At 39.9% G+C, this 18,460-nt stretch overlaps 1 protein-coding gene across 4 annotated transcripts in view; it reads right to left on the bottom strand.

Annotated features, from left to right (window-relative positions):
• The window catches only part of NAV2 (neuron navigator 2), a 235,825-nt gene that overhangs the window by 26,908 nt on the left and 190,457 nt on the right, over positions 1-18,460 (bottom strand). For 2 of the 4 annotated variants that reach the window (XM_075427329.1, XM_075427330.1), the window contains 8 exons: positions 17,846-18,313; positions 16,814-16,879; positions 15,532-15,576; positions 13,135-13,295; positions 10,820-11,008; positions 5,482-5,534; positions 3,393-3,416; positions 3,199-3,273 (listed from right to left, as the gene is read on the bottom strand). In XM_075427329.1, the coding sequence (XP_075283444.1) occupies positions 3,199-3,273; positions 3,393-3,416; positions 5,482-5,534; positions 10,820-11,008; positions 13,135-13,295; positions 15,532-15,576; positions 16,814-16,879; positions 17,846-18,313 (1,081 nt within the window). The remainder of the gene's footprint in view (positions 1-3,198; positions 3,274-3,392; positions 3,417-5,481; positions 5,535-10,819; positions 11,009-13,134; positions 13,296-15,531; positions 15,577-16,813; positions 16,880-17,845; positions 18,314-18,460) is intronic. The other 2 variants (XM_075427332.1, XM_075427331.1) reach the window with 2 other exon arrangements.

The raw sequence follows: 18,460 nt of genomic DNA, 5'->3' as shown, positions 1-18,460 counted from the left end.
AAGTCAGTCAGTTCAGCCCAGAGATGCCTCCTCTGCAGAGAGGGGTAAGGATGGAGCCAGGGCCACTGCAGCATCTGCCAGATGCTTTATCAGCTGACAGACCCGCATCTAATGAAAAGAAATCTCCAGTATTGGAGCACATCTTGCTTGCAACCAAGTTCCACATGCTAAATATCATCCAGAACTTCCCGGTGGCTAGCCAATTCCCCTTTTTTCTTTTCCCATGAAGCACCGAGAACCCAATGTCGATTATGTTCAGGACATCAGCTAAGAACTGAAAATGACTGAGAAGTAAAAGGAAGGGAAAATAGATTGAGAACACTGAAAGGAACTTGATACAAAGTAACTATGTTTCTCCTGTCATGATATGGCACTGATTTATAGATAGACATGTATATCTATCTATATATCTGTTTATAGATAGATATCTATCTACAGACACATAGATATCTATAGATAGATATTTAAATATACATCTACATGCAGTTGCATATGCAACTGAACACATGCATAGTTCCGTATATATATTTGTCTTATTGGCCATAATAATCTACACTAACCATAATAATATTTGATTTCTCTATTAAAAAAAATTCTATACACACAATGACAAGTAATATTGTGCAAAATCTTTCCAAGCGGAAAAGGAGATTCTCTCACCTAAATATATACAGAACAGCAAAAGCTTTCACTGAGCTATTCCAGACTTATCATCAGCACAGAGCTGACTTATCATAAATAACTGTTCTCACATTCGTAATGAAAACAAACACGAGCAGTACAATAACACAGGGATGTGCATCCCTCGTTCCCATCAGCCCCTATGAAAATAAGCAGAGCTGAGTCTGTGAGAAAATAGCAAAAAGTAATTTAAACCCTCATGCTACACATGTTTGAAAATCTAAATATTTACTTTAAAAACACAGACTGCAACGTTTCTGTTGGGGAGGATGAACAGGGAACAACAAAACTGATATCCAGGAATCCTCAGCAATACTTTGCAAAAGAAAAAAATAAATAGGCAAGCAGGACCGCACGGATTGATAATGGGATACAAACCCGTAGTGCTTTGACCTGAAGCTTCAGAAAAAGTTGCTCTTTCAAAACTGGATCAGGCACCTTGAAATTATTCCTATCTGGAAATTGTTCTGTGAGCTATGGAAAAGAGTTATCTTCACTCCCTAGTTCGAGTGAAACCTTCTCAAATTCTTGCCTGTGACAGCCTGAGAAGCATTAAACACTGCACTACGTATACAGCAAAATTCAGGGAAAAAAACCCAAAATTAAACAAACACATGAATTCAAACTGCCTAAGTTAAAAGCATTTTTTTCTTTAACTGCTGTGCAGAGGAAATGTCCATAAAGCAGCATCTTAACAAAAAACAGCTATTAGTCTTAACATTTTTAGGAACAGACTTGGGCTTTTACATGGAAAAAAGAGTATGTTGGTCTGAAAAGAGGTGGCTAGAGAGTGAAATGTATTACCAGGAGAGTTGTAGCAACATCTCTGCAGCAGACTGCAGCTGATGAACGGACAAATAAGGGGCAGCTCCAAGTCTAAGACATTTAAACAGCACGAATAAAAAACTCCAAAATCTTAGCAAAGTGAATGAAGCAAAAATGATGCTAACATCTTTTTTGGGAAAAAAAAAGCAACCCAGAAAACCCCCCAAAACCCATATGACCCCCAGATGAACAGAAACATGCAGCAGCAGCAGCGCATGTCAACAACTATTCTCCACAAAGAAAGTGGGAGTAACCACACACAAGTTCTTGGGCAAATTAATGGCAGCTGGGGCTGCATGGAGTAGACTGTGCTACTCACTGCTCTTGGAGACAGGCTACTAACTCCTGTGTTGAGTACAGCTGACGGAATCCGAACACCAGAAGAATGCGACAAAACTACGGCAGAGCTGGATGAGCTGCACAGCTCAGAAGTTCTTTGTTTGAAGGGCACAAGCTGGGTTATTTAACAGCATGATCAAAAAAAAATGCACACAAGAGAATGTGGTCCTTCCTTTCTCACGTGTAAAAGCAGCTTCTGGATGAAAACCCACTTGTGTGTCCAGTCCCCTTTGTATTTGGGAGGCAAATATAAGATTTAATTTTTGGAAGATTTTAAAAATATTTTCCTTTCCTCTTGGAAAAGTGACTGAGTGGTTACATGCAGCCAAAGTCCTTTAATTTGACTTTATTAACTGTGCTCTTGGTTTTCCTTTTCCATTTTGCAAGCTGGATGAAGCACTGCCATGACTGCAGTGACCACCACAGTCGATTTCCCGTTGAATTCTTCTCATGATAGGTGCTCCTGCTCAGATGAGAGCTGTCCTTCACTCTGCCAAGTTTGTATTCCACCTATTCAGAGAGCGGATGGACAGGAATGCCCTCTTCAGTAGCATGTGTTCTGATGTTTATTCATTCCCACAAACCAGGATGTCAATGTGATCCGATCTGATGACTATTCATCTGTAGCTTATTTAGTCTAGAATTGCTTATTTTTCTAGCAAGCTTCTGTTCTGCAGATTTCTGCTATCTGCGACTACAGCATAGAACACACAAATAAGCTTGCTCAGGGTCATACACAGTGTTGCCTCGACATCTCCTGGCTTCCAAATCTTTTTTTTCCAAGTGTCTCACACTACTTATTCATCAAATTCCTCAGAGGAAACAAACAGAAGTATTGTCTACACTAGTTAAAAATCAGATATTCTTTAGGCATAACTTTAAATTAGTTCTCAGAGCCCCTCATGCCACTGTTACCTACCATGCCATTAGCCCACACATCTTTATGCAATAGCAAAATATAATGCACATCAACCCATGTTTCTACCAGTTCTTATTCCTACCAGTTATAACCTTCTTCTGCATCTCATCCCACCCAAACGTCAAAGTAAGACACTTTTTATAAAAAAAACCCTGTCTTAAATGATTTTCTCAAAATCTGAAGATGGTTTACATATATATAAAGCCAAATGAATATTATAGTTCAGTATTTAAAGAAAGACGTAAGACAATTCAGTAGGACAGAGGATATTTTTGGAAAGGTCCCACATGCATGCAGTTATTTTTATAAACACATAGGTAATGCGAACCGAACGTTGTACACACAAAATCTTTTTGTCACTTAGAAAAATGGGGGTGGTAATCGGTGCATTAAATGCACTCCCTGTTAGCGTTTGTTCTCAGAGTTGTACTCACATTGGCAGTCAACTGAGTTGTCAGAGCTGACACTTTTTCTTGGGATGCATCCAACTCTCTTCGTAGCTTGCGGATCTATATATTTTAAGAGAGCGCTTTACTGCACCGTAATACGGAGAAACAAGATAGCAAGACACAAAACGCAGCGTGTCTTGACAGAACATTTCTGCTTGTCAAACACGATGTGCTCTTACCTCTGACTGGCACTTCTCTTCAGGCTATAAAATAAAAACAGAGGAAAATACATGAGGATGTTACAACATAACCAGCCTGACAAATTTATCCATTTTTTCGACTTGTTTTTTTCCACATTTCAAAAACTCTAATGCGAATGGCCTTATTTTGGATTTCCACATCCCTACTCAAACTAAGCTAATCTCCTAATTTCTTTTTCCTGAAGAGTAAATAAAACAGGCTGCTTGCACAGTAATTCTTCCTGCAGGAAGGAATCTGGGCTCCACTTCCCAGCCTGCCAACCAGTGCACCTCCGAGTCTGAACTGTGGAAGGGTGAGGTCCTGGCTCCGTGCATGAGGGACTGCACCAGGCTCTGAAGACCCAGGACCGTCACAGAAGATGGCTGATCCTAGGCAATTCCCTTCCTCCCATCCCCATTTCTCCATGGGATGGAGACCATGTTCGTGCATTCCAAGTATGGGGGGGGTGGGGGTGGGATTGCTCCCATTTGGGTGCTGCCTAGGCATTGTGGTGATGAAAAACCGAGGACGTACAACTAGTTATCCGAGGATGCAAAGCAGATGTCCTGACCTTCCGTTGTGGTCTGCATGATAAAATTGTGGCTATGATGGCTTGTTTTTAACCAAACTTATCTGCTAAGAGATGGGAGGAAGTTACACACTCCGCTGTCCTTATGTAAACACGTCCACTACCAGCCACCGTGAAAATTATACCCATCAAACCACACTATTAAGAGCCACTTGTGCCTGGGCAGCAAGCACATGGACCAGAAGCTTAGACAGCAGCTGCCGAGCACTCTCCTTGGGCCTCTCACGGTTATAAACAACAGCCCAGAGGAAAAGGTCTGTTTTCCATCCTCCCAACACGTTATCTGTTTTGGCTTCACAGGGACCTTGCTTGAGGCAAGGTCAATAACGAAAGGCAGTATTTTCAATTTATTATCAAGATCTTAAGGCCATGTTAGGCATGTAGCTTCCTAACAGTGAAACATGTACGCGAAACAAGGCTAAATAACACCATGCTGGCTTGACAGGCTTCACAGACAGTTATACACGATCTTCCCAGAGCAAGTTCTTCCACGTGCTCTTGTACCACATACGCTTGTTTCAGATGCGGATGTGTGGCAGGCACGAAGATGAATCCTACTTGCATAAGAATTGGAAATTGAAGATCCTGCTCAATTAATATGTATTTCAGAAGTAATTCTTCTCCATTATTTTTTAAAAGGGTCTTGCTTTAAGAACCCTCCAAAACTGCGATCATAGCATGCCAGGAACACATGAGCCACTTTTAACCTGGCTGGCTTGGATATTGACAGCAGCAAAGCCACTGGGAATTAACCATCAGTGCCACATACCTCTGTGCAGTTCTGTGTGGGCTGGGTTGCTGCAGTTAAGACCCCGACTAGCTAGAGAAAAGCTAGGCCAGGTGGGGTCTGCATGTTGCAGCCTCACCTCCCCGTTACTGCACAGGCATAGTCTTGGCTTACAAGGTCTTCAGTAGTACAGGTTTAAATGCAAAAATCTTCATGAGACTTTCAGAAGAAAATAAGCAATTGCAACATGCATCTAAAAAAGCCCTGTATTTTCAAACTCCAGTAAGCCTTATTTTAGGATCAGATAACCTAAATGAATACATGCTTTTGGAGAAAATCTTACTGGCATAGTGAACAAATGGCTTCTTTAGAATTATTAAGATCTGTGCATTAAAAAACTCTCTCAAACTTCTTTAGTAGCAAATCACTAATACAAGGCTGAAATGACTTTATTCAGCAAATTTTGGGGTGCTTTAGGTAATGAAGTTCAAACCTCCTCAGATCTAGTTAGGTCCTTTGTAGCAAAACTTATTTAGCATACTTGTAAAATACTGACTCAAAAAATAAACTGCTGCTTTTAGGCTATTAAGGTCTGTGTTTAATGAGGATACTGCTAAATATCCATATCCACAAACATCTTCATGAACATACACAACCAACTGAAAAGCGCTTTTTCCCCCTCCTTGAATGGCAAAAGCAATTAGCACAATAAGACCAGTCAATTCAATAATTTTGATTAGTAAACCCAAATTGTTCATTTCATTATACTCACTGTTGAATAAATCGATGACGTACTGGATACCAAAGAGAGAGAAGAACCATGCACTAAAGGAAAGAAAATAAACACAATGACTATAAATACAGCAACCACACAGTGGAATCATCGCAGATCATCCACAGCCTACTGAAGAAATACTTTCACAAATTTCATCATCCATCATAAACTGAATAATACTATTGCATCAATAGTGTACAGTTTGAAAAATGCATGGCCAAGTAACAGAATCCATAAACCTTGATTTGGTAAAGCTGTTTTAACAATTTAATAACACTTTTTGGGGGGAGGGTGGGAATGAGGTCAAGATTAAGAAGAAAAGTTTTGATGAAGATTTGTGCAGATATAAATATTTCTTTGGACAGCTTATCTCTAGAGTCTTGCAAAAGGGCTTACTCAGGATAAAAAAAAGCAACGAATTAACTGAAATGCAGGAGAGATTACAGAAATAAATCTAACTGCTTGGTCTTCAGTTTTAGATAAGACTGGGGAGGGGTGGTGGTGTTTTCTTTAAGCGGCAGACCAAGATGGAGCTGTCCCGTGAAGATCATGATACCCAGCTCCAGCGTGTAACCAGATGCTCCAGGAGATGATGTGGAGCACCCAGGGCAAAAGCCATTGTCTAATTCTGGGGCTCTGCACTGTTCTCCACATGCAGCTGCATCTTCCTTCCACTGACTACAAGCGAGCTGCATCACGGGCATCGATGAGCTGAACATTCCCTACTCCTGCAGGGTTTTTCGGTCTTTCTTTAAAAGAATGACATTTATTTAACAAGGCAAAGTTCGTTCTCTCATAGAAAAATTACCAGAGTGAAAACACGGCTACAAAACCTTTTCTGGAAGAGAAACTGTTTCCAGCAGCTTTTGCATTTAAAGACACATTCAAAGACACACATACACATTGATTATCAAGGTTGTTACCATCACCTCAGTGTTAGGCATTACATATAACTTCATTTTCTTTTTGATCATGCTATTGAAAAAAAACTACCCGAAGCTGTTCTTTCTGTTACCAAAATACGCAAAATTACATTTCCTTTTTTTTTTTATTTTTAGAAACAAAACACATTTCACTGAAACTTTCATTCAAACTTCAGACAATTTCATACAAATCAAAAGAAATCATGTTAAGTCACTTTTTCTTTTATCTAAATCCTCCAGCCAAAAAAAAAGTTTAGAAAAGCTGCTATTTTGCTCTAATTACCCACTGCAATTCTCCTATATTCATAATAAATGGATTCTGCTTTCCCATTGACATTATATCCTACGGCAAGCCTGGAAAGAGAAGTAAACAAAGTCTAAATTGGCTTCTGGAGGAATTTAAGACAATTTAAAATACCCACAAGAAAGTTAAAAAAAAAAACCCCTCACACCCATTTGCTTTTTCTGGTTAATCATTTTTTCAATTAAAATGATCTTTATAGTTTGATGTTAAGGACTGCACTGCATTAAGAATCATAAAAATAACTAGTGAGAGTCAGACCCAGGTTCTGTCTAATCGTGTGCTCCATCTCTGGCTGCAACCGCAGCACATGTCTAGGGAAAAGAATGCAAGCAGGAGGCAGATACCCAGCGATTTTTCCCCAGGTAGACCTTTGCATCTTCTGGGAATCAGCAGAGATGGAAATTCCTGAGATGGAAACGTTGCTCAGACCATTATTCTTCATAGTCACTGCGACTTAGCTACCACTAGCTCTCTTAACCGCTTCTGAATTCACTGACACATTTTGTCTGCAACAAAAAGCTCTTCTTGTGTTTAGAAATGTAATTCTTTGCAGTTTCAGACCTGTCGCTGAGTCCTTCAGTAAGTTCCTTGAGTGTCTCCACATCCCCGTGATATGAGGAGTAATGGATAACCACTCTCTTTACAATGCACTAAATTATATATTATTGCCTCCCTTCCGTCATCATTTTTCCAATCTGAAAATTCCTAATCTATTTTAACTCTTCCCATATCATAGATACTATGCCCTTAAGTTCTCCTTGTCACTTTTCAGCTGCATTTTACCCTTAGGATCGCCTTTTCAAGATGGAAAGCCCAAAGCGCAGGCAATATTGCACAAGGCACCAGTGGACTCCTACAGAGAACACAGTATTTGCTGGTTTGCCTCTCTACGTTCTTCCTTTGTGCAGTTTTTACTAATAGAGATGTATTCAAAAAAGCAACCATGCCAACTGGCCAGAGAAGAAACAGATCTCCTTACAATGGATTGGGACACCCACATTTCCGAGTTAGCATCAACTGGAATTTTTAAGATCACAATGGGACTTTCAAGGAGAAAAGAAGACTTCAAACAAAAAAAGGGAGAGAACACTGGGAATGATACTCCAGCCTTGTAAAACATCGCCACTGCATCATTCGAATGTGTACATAATTCCAGACTTCTAGTTTCAAGTAGAACCAAGGAGTTAATATTTTTGCGCAATTTCTTTTTAAAGTCTCTGCAGACGGCTACTTTAAGGCTATTTAATGAGGAGCCTGAAGGCAGCTATGCTCTTGATGTGATTTCTGTTTTTTTGCAGTTAACATGCATCTGCATGCAGGCTACAAACCCAAATTGTTTTGGAGCTATTATTTTAAAGGACTCTAAATGCATATGAAAGCATGTATCACTTTTTCATGTTAGAAAAGAAACAGTCCAGCCAGGATCCACAGTCCAAAGAGCAGAAAGAACAACAGGTATTGCAGCCAGTAGCATATAAAAAGGAATAAAAATTTATATCCCAAAGACAACGAATTCAATTCCTTTCTCTCTAGGCAGCACAGCTCCTGGAGAAGACTTCTGGCCAGGGAAGCGGCGCAACTGGAGAGCCAAGAGACTGCTTCAGTTTTAGGCTGTGGTTTTTCCCCCGATGTTCCGGATAGTTCCAGCTGTTCCTGCCGGCACCTGCCCAGTCCTGAAACCCTTCCTATCGAAAGAGTTCTGCACTGCGAGGCCGACTAACACTGCGACCTACATGCTGCGCTGTGAGAGCACACGGCTGTACTTCACACCACGGAGAGAAAAGAAAAAAAGGCTTTTAAGAATAAATCCTAGCCCTGCTGAAGTTGGCAAGAAACGCGTCTTATAATCTTATGTGCTAATAAATAATTAAGAAGTAGGTTTGTAAGCTTTATTTAAGACCTGGATTTATGCTTCATTGACACTGGCTGATTCTATAAAATCAATTTGTTCATTAACCACAAATTTAGTTTCTATAATACTCTTTTGATCTATTCTCTCCAGGTGAAGGTGAAATAGATCCAGAGGTTTGAAAGCACATGACAACATATATGACCTATTCAAATCAGTTGCTCACTTGTAACTTGTGATTCCCTGAGAAATAAGCTGGAGCTAATAAGCAGGCTATCCCTGCCTTCTGCATGGCCAGAGGAGCGACTGTAGACCTTTAACCCAAAGACAAAAATACGGAGCCTGTACCTAAACATTCATCCCATCTGGTGAAGTATTCTATCCTTTTAGGTGCCAAAAATTTAGGAAAACCTGAAAGAGACTCCTTCAGCATGTCCACTGTGGGGTCAAATTCCTTCCTCGTAAACTAAAGTGATCTTTTTCCCTTGCTTTCAAGTCCATAACTTAGTAGAGTTTTCTTGGACTTCATTTTCATTACTTTTTTAAATGAATGAAAAGCACTTTGTGGAACATTTGCCTAACTCTTCCCTTTTCCTTTTTTTTCTTCCCCTCTAATGGTTTGTCCTCAAACTTGTAATACTTGCTAAATATTCTTCCAAGCTAGCCTCTCCTGGACAAGAATTTCTGGATTGTAAGAGATAGTTTAACCTCCCACATCCCAAAATGGATTTGCTGCAATCTCAGAGCACACTTAAAAGACCAGAGTTACATTTTTTTTTTAGCATGTCGCCAATAAAACCTGAGTAAGTTTTGCCCTAGCAGCTTTTTTAGTAAATCATCTAATAACACAGATGCAATGATTTAAATTCCTTCACAGATTCTATTAAGGAACTCTTTCGTAAGAGCAGGACTGTTCATTGCAGAACAGAATTCAACTAAGTATCCAGCAATCTTTGACTGTTCACGATCATCTGGCTTTCCGAGAGCACGGCACAAATAAAGTTTAATTCCTGCAATGACACAGTTTTCAGCCCTACAGCGTTATTCTAATAATTTTCAACCCCTAATGAAGATCCTCAGCCACGGGCCTCTCAAATACTATTAAATGTTATGAAGTTAGACGGGCTAAATTCAATAATGAATTAGCCCTGAATCTTTCCGGAGCCATATCCAATACGCATTTTCTACCTCTTCCAAAGGCAGAAAACTGATGGGATACCCAGTATCTCCAGGAAGGCATGCTGTCGCCTCTAAAGGCTCCTACAAGCACTTAAGCGTGACTCCCATGCATGCCTGGCTCTAGGGGTACTGCGATTAACACTGCTGAGTAAGTGCAGGTCTTCAGCAGCGGAACAAGCAAGCCAGCAAAGGCTTGCGTGACCTGTAAAGTACTTCATAGACAACCAAGCCCCCAGTCCTCACCAGAAAGGACATTCAAGAGTCAAAGAGCTAATGGTGAAAGAGCTTCCTATGAACCACTCCCAGAGCTCACCCCAAGCTTGACTTCTCAAAGTGCAACACTTCAGGGTTTTAACATGTGCTCATAGCTACTCCTGCTACAGGCACAGGGTTTCTTGATCAGCAGCAACCAAACTAAATATTTATTTATAGGCAAATGGCTTTTTCTTCTTATATCTACACGGGCTTCTTTTATCAGGTATGATTACATATTTGAAAAGACGATGAAGAATGAAAAAGAAGAGCCTGCATGTTTTGAAGAACTACTCAGGTCCCTTCTGTGGAAGCTGTGTGACATCAACCCAGGACATTCAGCAGAATTAAAAAGCAAAGACAATTTGAATACAGATTAAACACTGGAAAAATTAACTGGGATAGAAACAACAGCCTGGCTGATATCAATTATTTATACTACAAACAGAAGTGTGGAGGCCCAGGTTCAGGAGAATAGTCCTATTCAAGGAAACACTTTAATATGCTAACTCTAAGCATGAACTACAGTCACTAGGAGATCACTACAAATGAAGCACAGACTGCGTTTAAACAATTTCCTGAACAGCGATGGTCTAGGTCCAACACTTACATGCTTTCCTATGCCTGGCCAGAAGGATCGCTGAATGAGTATCATCAGAAAAGTGATGACTAGGACTAAAGATTTATCTAACACGGAGAGACAGACACAGAGAGAACTGTGCTCTGAAATGACCCCTACGCTGAACTGAAAGGCAACAAATTTATACTTGGCTTATGCGAGAAAGCCATCTTCTGATCATTTCCAGCACCATCACACGTTTTACTGACCTTCTTCAAAGCCATCGCGGAAAGAGCCAGACCGGCTCATGGTTCTGCTTTTCTCGTCCAGGGACATCGAGCTGTTCCTGAAGCGCGTATCGCTATAGGGGTCATAAGGACCATCTGCATTGGAGAGGCTGTGGGTCCGTAGCATGGTTGGATTGGACAGGCTCATCTGGGCTGCAGTGGTTGGACTTGCTGTAAAGTAAAGAATAAACACCAATTTATGTCCCCAACCACCAATTTTCATACCTAATTTTTCTGCAACTACCAAACCCCCTTTTTTTTTAAGGCACAAATTTTTTTATCTCATTCTCTCCAGGCCTCATTATTTTTCTAAATTCACTGAAATAAAGTAAGAGATATATAAATCAAGCTAGTGAATAGGAAAACTCAAATAAATAAGTCATTTTAAACACTGGGTGATATGTCTATGCTTCCACAGACAAGCTCAGTCAACTCACTAACACCTTGTAGGCATGAATTAATTAACCCTCCTATAATTTGGAACAGTCCTTTCTCAAAAAGGACCAAAATAACTGAAGGGGTTTAAAGTAGTATTGTGGCTATACAGAACAGGCCTTATGAACTACCTCCTTCAAAGCCTTCAAGTTCTCAGAAAATGACATTTGTCCATGTCTTTAAGTCACAAATTTTAAGAGCTTTAGTTTCCTAACAGTTGCATATTTCAGAACTGTTTCTTTCCACTATGAGGTCCCAAGAACTATAAAAATATCAATTTTGCTTCAAAAGCCAACGGTCTCCCAGCCAGTGTTTAGAGTGCAAAACATCTACTCCAGTTTCACATTTTTTTAAAGAACCGTTGTGCTAAAATTATTCCTGCTATTTACTAAGAACTAGTTAATTTGTGGAAAAGAAGAGAACAACAAAATTGCTGTTGAACTGGCAGGTTCCTCTTTGTGTGCTGTCATTGCCTGTTTCCATAGACACCATCAACCGATACAGACTATTGTAGAAGATCAAATAATTCCGTTTCAAGGTGCTCAACTTGCATATCAACATTTGCTATTAAATTAAACGCAGTGACCTCTCTTGACTCCAGTATCTCCAAGCTCTTTTCGTAAGAACACAGAAAAATATCTTCTCTTTTTGCTTTGGTAACTGCTTGCAGCCAAATAGCTTCTGAAGTTTATTAATGTAAATAATCTTAAATGTTCTTCATAAAGAGTTAACTTTCTGGGCCTATGACTACACTTTTTTTTCGACCATTACAGTACTTTTCATGAACTTTCATGACAGTTTGTTAGCTGTTGGCAATATAATTACACTGGGTGTATATTCAGCAGAAATTTTATTTAGTGTCAGTTTATTTAAAGCTGTTTATTTAATCTGTTTCTTTTCAGCGCACTCAAAGAGAAGCTCTAAAACATCACTGCTGCAACTCAAAACTGCACTGGGAATAAGTGGCCATGTAAGCTGCTGCAAATTCACACAATACAACAAGTTCACAGGTATAGGCTTAACTATTTTGCATATTATTTATGATTCCATTAGAGATGGAGGAGCTTCTAAAGGTCAAAAAGAAACAGAAAACGTCTGTTCAACATATACTTTCCAAATGTCATTTAACTTACAGACTACAGATATACTGTTAGGATTGATGTACATACCTAAACAAATTGCAAAGGCAACTAAGGAATATTTACTCTTCGCACCAGAGACAAGCACTTCTAGCAATTTAAATGAGTTTATTTCAACTGCTGATATGGTCAACTAAAATCTGCACTGCTTTATGGATCCTGCCAATCAATTTTTACTGTCTCCTTCGTTTAAAAAGTGTTTACTTTCATCAACGTAATAAAGTGAAGGAACAGCTTTTTTTCTGACTTAAACCTCTTCTGACTTTTATCTATTATTTCAGACTGAGCTTTGTGCAATTTTCCAACGAAACAATTGAAAAACACATACGAAGATCAAATCTCTTTGACCAATGAGACTGGCACATGTAGTCAGTCATATGTTCGAATTTTAAAGCAGTATTACTAAACAGGTAGACAATGTCTTATGTGCTTTAAGCACACCAACGTGTGATATTAACAAATAGCTCTACTGAATAGCTCACAATTTATATTAAGGCATCTGATTATGCCCGGAGAAGTATTTTCAAGGAGTTACTGCAAGTATGCCACCTTTGGGCATACCAGATAACAACGCTAATTAGTCACACTACTCATTTCAATGAAAGTGCTTCCTCAGGTTGAATGTGGGACTCGGCACTGCTGAAACAAAATTGTATTGTGTAATGTGCTGTTTTCAAGAGACACAATGTATTGCTATGACTATCCAAACAGATAATTATTCACCAAGCTGCGAGAAGTTAAATCTAGTTCCAGAGGGTGATGTTATGCTGGATCCAGACGAAAATGGAGAATTGCCAGCAGTATCCTGAAGTCCTCCTGCTGAATGGGACCGCAGCCATTCTTTGGCATCTTCTTGATTACGGAGCTGGGAGGACGGAGTATACCTGCAAAAACAAAGAGTTTTTTCCAAAATGAACTTTGACATTTATTTAAATTTCCTTTTTTTAAAAAAAACAACCATGAAATGTCACAAGACTTTGGGAGAGAGAGAGGGAAAGAAAGATGGAAGAAGTCTCACATAAAATGTAAGGATTAAAATGATATAAACCCATTACAATTCTGAATTAAAGAGCTGTTCCAAGCTGTTCTAAGCTGTTCCCAATTCATTCCACTTCTGTTTGGGAAAAAAAAACCCCAAATCTCCTTTCCTAAGGCTTTGCTAGTAACCAAGCTAGCAGTAAACAAAAAGCTGCAGATAAAAGTTGTGTACTGTAGAATAAAATATAATGTGTGTTACGCATGTATGACTGAAAAACAAAACCATAATTTGGAAACCCTTTTCTTAGGTTATGCCAAAATTCTATCGCTATTTTAATATTTTGGTGCATTGCTAAGCTTAGCTGGCTTTTTATCATATTACAGCTAAATTCAAGTCAACAAAGCCATTATCAGATTTTTAAACAAGTTGTGACCCAACAATTCATATTCCAGAGACATTAAAATAAAGGCCTGTGGAGGTGTATCCCATTTAGTTCAAAACTACTAAAGTAAAAAACTACTACTAGCATTAAATCATCATAGAGGAGACTATGCTTAGCCTTTTCTGAAGGCAAAGAAAATAGAGGAAACGTTGTCTATGCCAACATCAATGGTACAACACCCACCGGCTTCAGCTGAAGCAAAATTCAAAATATGTTTCTGTAGATGCCTGAAAAATAGGTATGTTACTACAGGTGTCATATGAAATATGTGATAGGGTACAGCTATCAACAGAAACAGCATCATGGAAACACTCTGCTGATGGATTTCCATGTCTTACGCTATGCCATCTGCTTTTGTGAAATATTTATGAGTTACCAACTCTCCTTCCAAAACCCAGACACTTGGAGCCTATTATTAGTCGATACTATCTATTTAATTAATTAGAATCCATCCAACTACTCTACAATAAATTATCACTTATTAAGACTACTTTAAATCAATGTGAAAACTACAATAATTAACATTGCAAAAACTCAAACTACTTTCAAAAAATTACATTCATCCTTCTGCTTGTCCCTCAACACTTACGCAACCCTCCCTGACTATCTGCAGCTCTTCAACTTTGCACATATATCAGTTATTAAGAAAGGGGCTTTAAACAGTCATTTTACTTGAACACACTAAGGGTTGTTTTTTTTTTGCAGCTTTAATACCTACCTCTTCAGCACTCATATGTTTCGGTCTTAAAAGAGAGTCTTTATTTATTAGAGGCATACTGGAGAACCAGAGAAACATTTTAAACCAAAATGCCATTTTGAGAAAGGCTTCATGGCGTCATGGGACAAAGCTGCTGTGAAGAACCATGTGTAGAGCAGAGGATAAACTGCAGCTGCAGTTTCAGGGCAGCAGCTCAGTGAGCCCAGAAGCCGCATTAAGCAGTTCTGAAGCTGCAATTTTCTAAATTGTCTAAGACAGCTTCTATAAATTCTGTAACACTTAAAGCATGTAATTAATATGCCTAATGTTGATTGGCTTGCTAGGATTGCTTGCGATGCCATGAAAAGCCAGAGTTGAAGACTCAATAGTCAGAAGGCTATTAAGCAGGTATTTGGTGCATTTTTTTAATGTTACAAAAATTATAACCTTACAGATGTACAAAATCTATTAGAAGACAATTGCCAAAAGTCTGTTTGGGGTTTTTTTTGTTCTTTTCTTGAAGAGCATAAATTATTTCCATAAACACTATACTTTTAGGTATTCTGAAGCAAATATTCTTTTAAATTAATATGTCCAATCTCATCCTAAAAGGTTTGGCGTGAAATTGAAAATCTTTCCTATGTGTGTATCAACACCAAGGTTCCCGGGGTGACAATGATTTCAAGTCATTCCACGTACTAAGCCACAGAAGCTGCAAAATTATTGTTTTCAAGTCAAGCCCAGTGACAGTTTACAAGCTGCTTTTCAGCAATTCAGCCAGCAAAAGCCACAGTTCTTGCTCAAGCGGAAAAGTCACTGGATGAAAAAAAGCACCGTGGTCAATGGCCTTCTTTGAGGATTAAAGAAAGAAAGAAGGAAAGAAAGAACAATATTGTTGCCACCTCTTGCAAACTGCGACCATCACCACCAGCCACAACAGAAACACAAAGCAAACTCCAAAGCCACAAGAGAAGCTGTTAATCCATGTGGAAACACCAATACCTGAGTCCCTTCTTAGGCAAAGTGTTCCTATCAAGATGTGGGTCGCTGCAGAAAAGTTAAAAGAGAAGAACTTCAGAGAAGAACAAAAGGGAAGGAGTAAGATCAGGACGAAGAAGGACGGACAAATATCTGCACCACCTTCTCAGAAGAAAAGGTGCTGGGGCCTTCCTACAGAAACATGCAAAAACCTCCTCACCCAGGTGTGGATTTGCACAAACATGCATCTGGTACCATGCCAATGAATCGCATCTGTTCACAACGTGGTTTTGCTATTTCTCCTACTCACAATGAACAAAAATGGCTCTTTAAACGTCAAATGGATGCTGAAAAATATGCTTTTCAGCAGGTGTGAGGCACACTATTTGTGAAAGCTGCTGAGAATCTTCAAGTCCAAGCCACCTTTCCTTCATTTCTTTCAGCAGACACCATTTAGACAATGCAGCTAATTACTGTTACGCAGCTGCAAAGTACGGCAGTAAAAGTATCAAGCCCAGACTGTTTAAATTTTCAAACCTTCGCTTAAATTCCATTAGTGAAGTAAAATGACTCTATTAGTCATCCAAACCCCAAATATTCAAGTTTATGTTTTGACAACTGATGAACTTGTAACTAAGAGTCTTGTTAATTTGTTTTTAAAGAAAATATCCATGTGCTTAAATTAATTACTTTAATGACAATCCTTCTAGCTAAATCACAACGGTGAGCAAAAGTGAGCTAGAATGTTTAGATTCGGGTCATCTTTTCCTAACATGAACATTCATCTTTACAAGGATGGATGTACCCAGGTCCCTGCAAAACACTCATGAGCCAAATTGCAATAAAAGACTGACGACACTGAATGACACAGGGACTTCACGACAAAAAGGACAGGCCGGAACGGCAGTGGGAAAAGCAGCATGCCAGAGGAATGCTGAAATGCTAGTGAGAGTTCAGATCGGTAGAAAAAAAAATGGCAAGCTTTTCAAATTGCCTTTGGCAAAGAAATGAGGGGAAAAAAACCCAAACCCAAACACCCCCACAAACCAAAAGATGGTCCCAGTAACAGGAGCAACGCCAAAAACATGCCAACTCTGCCGTATGCCGTTCTCCAGCTTGCTTTAGGCAGACAGATGGGGTGTTTGAGGGGACTCTCACTGGCATGTCTTTGTGTCAGCTCACACCTGAACAATGAACACAGCAGAGGACTCCACTGAGCACAGTCTGTCACAAAACAATTTGCTTCAGCGAGATGGGCAACAAAACCTACAGCCTTGTGCGTACTCCTGTCCTGAGACAGCATTACCTGTCCTGTCTCCTGGGCAAAGTATTTCGGCAGAATTTGGGGCTAGCAGCAGGGGAAGAAAGAGGGCTAGAAGAATCAGTCCAACAAGACAGAAAACAAGAGAAGAGATATTAGAATGGAAAGAGGAGAGAACAGAAAGGAGTCATAATCAAACACAAACAGAAACCCAAGCTGTCAGAACATGATACTCAGCAGTAATTTCTCCCAGAGACGCAGCTACAAAAACATCGCTACTTGACGAAGTAATTAACACTTCAGGATATAACTGATTTCCAGTGCTTGCAGGGCTACTGCTGCCTTCCACAGAGCTCTGATGCTGAAACAGCAGTCCCGTTCCCTCCTCCCTGCTCAGTCTGCTCCCAGCTCCTGCTCTGTGTCCACACAGATACCGATGAATCCCATCCTGTAACGAGCTGGGGAACTGACCAGTCTGAAATACGATTCAGGTGATCATTTTTCAGTTGGATCCATCTCCCAGTCGAGTTCACCAAGCATTCTCACGAACGGCTGTACTAAAACACCACGGCGAGCAGCTGGGGATGGGACAGGGCAGCAGGGAGAGGCTAAGAAGGGATCAAGTGACTGGGGAGACAGGGACTTCTCTTTGCAGCATGACCTCCAGCTTAAAAGCCTGCCAAATGTTACAAACAAGAAGTTTAACAAGAAACACTTGGCTTCTCAAATCAAAATCGTAACAACACCGGAGGCTTATCTGAATATCACTATCAGGTTGACTTGGGAAGGATAATATATGATGCAAAATTCAAATATTAGGTATAATATGGTAGCAAGAAAAGTTGCCACGCTGGCTATCACAGCAAATTAAAAACCTCACCTGAACCCATCCCCTTGCTCTGAACTGGGCTCCTTGCCTGGAATGGCTTCTTTGTATGTTCTAGTAATACCATCCAGTTTTATCTCGCAAGGAGCACAACTTGATTTGTGTCTGCAGTATTGGCTGCTGCTGCCAGGACTTCACTCACATTTGAGACACATACAAGCTTAATGGAAGCGAGAGAAAGAACTACTAACCTTTCAGACAATGTAGTCTTAACACTGTTGGTTCGGACAAAGGGAGTCAGAGAATCATCTTTAGAGCCTGGAATCAAGCCACTGGAGGAGTTATGGCTCAGCCCACCTCCACTGCTCAGAGAGATATCAATGGACTCGCAGCTGGTATGAAGACTGCTCACAGACTGATATCCAAGGCCATCCTTGCTAACAGCAGAAGAGCTACTTGCGTTGGTACCCCACGTTAAACTGTTGGAAGGAGCTGAATGTGCTGAACTGGGACTAGAAGCTAGTGGGGATTGGTTCGTATCTGTGTTTTTACCATACAGAGGACTGCTGCCCCCACTGCTCAGCACACCGCTGCCAGATGGGGAATCCAGATTACCCTGCTGGTTCATAGTAGCGTGCGGATTGGAGATGACTACTGAATTTTTCATATTTTCAGCTGTGGTGATGGGAACTTGTTTACTAGGCTTGCCACCGAAAAGTCTGTAAAAAAAGACAACATGAAAAATACACAAAATGGAATACTAAACGTAAGGATATTTTATACCTACACCATATATCTTCTTAGCTTCAGAGAAACAACATTAAGTAAATGATCCTAGACTGAACATCCGCAACTATAAATTTATG

The sequence above is a fragment of the Opisthocomus hoazin genome, chromosome 7 (genome assembly GCF_030867145.1).
Source record: "Opisthocomus hoazin isolate bOpiHoa1 chromosome 7, bOpiHoa1.hap1, whole genome shotgun sequence".
In the NCBI taxonomy this organism is placed as follows: domain Eukaryota; kingdom Metazoa; phylum Chordata; class Aves; order Opisthocomiformes; family Opisthocomidae; genus Opisthocomus; species Opisthocomus hoazin.
This window is presented reverse-complemented; position numbering and strand designations above follow the sequence as displayed.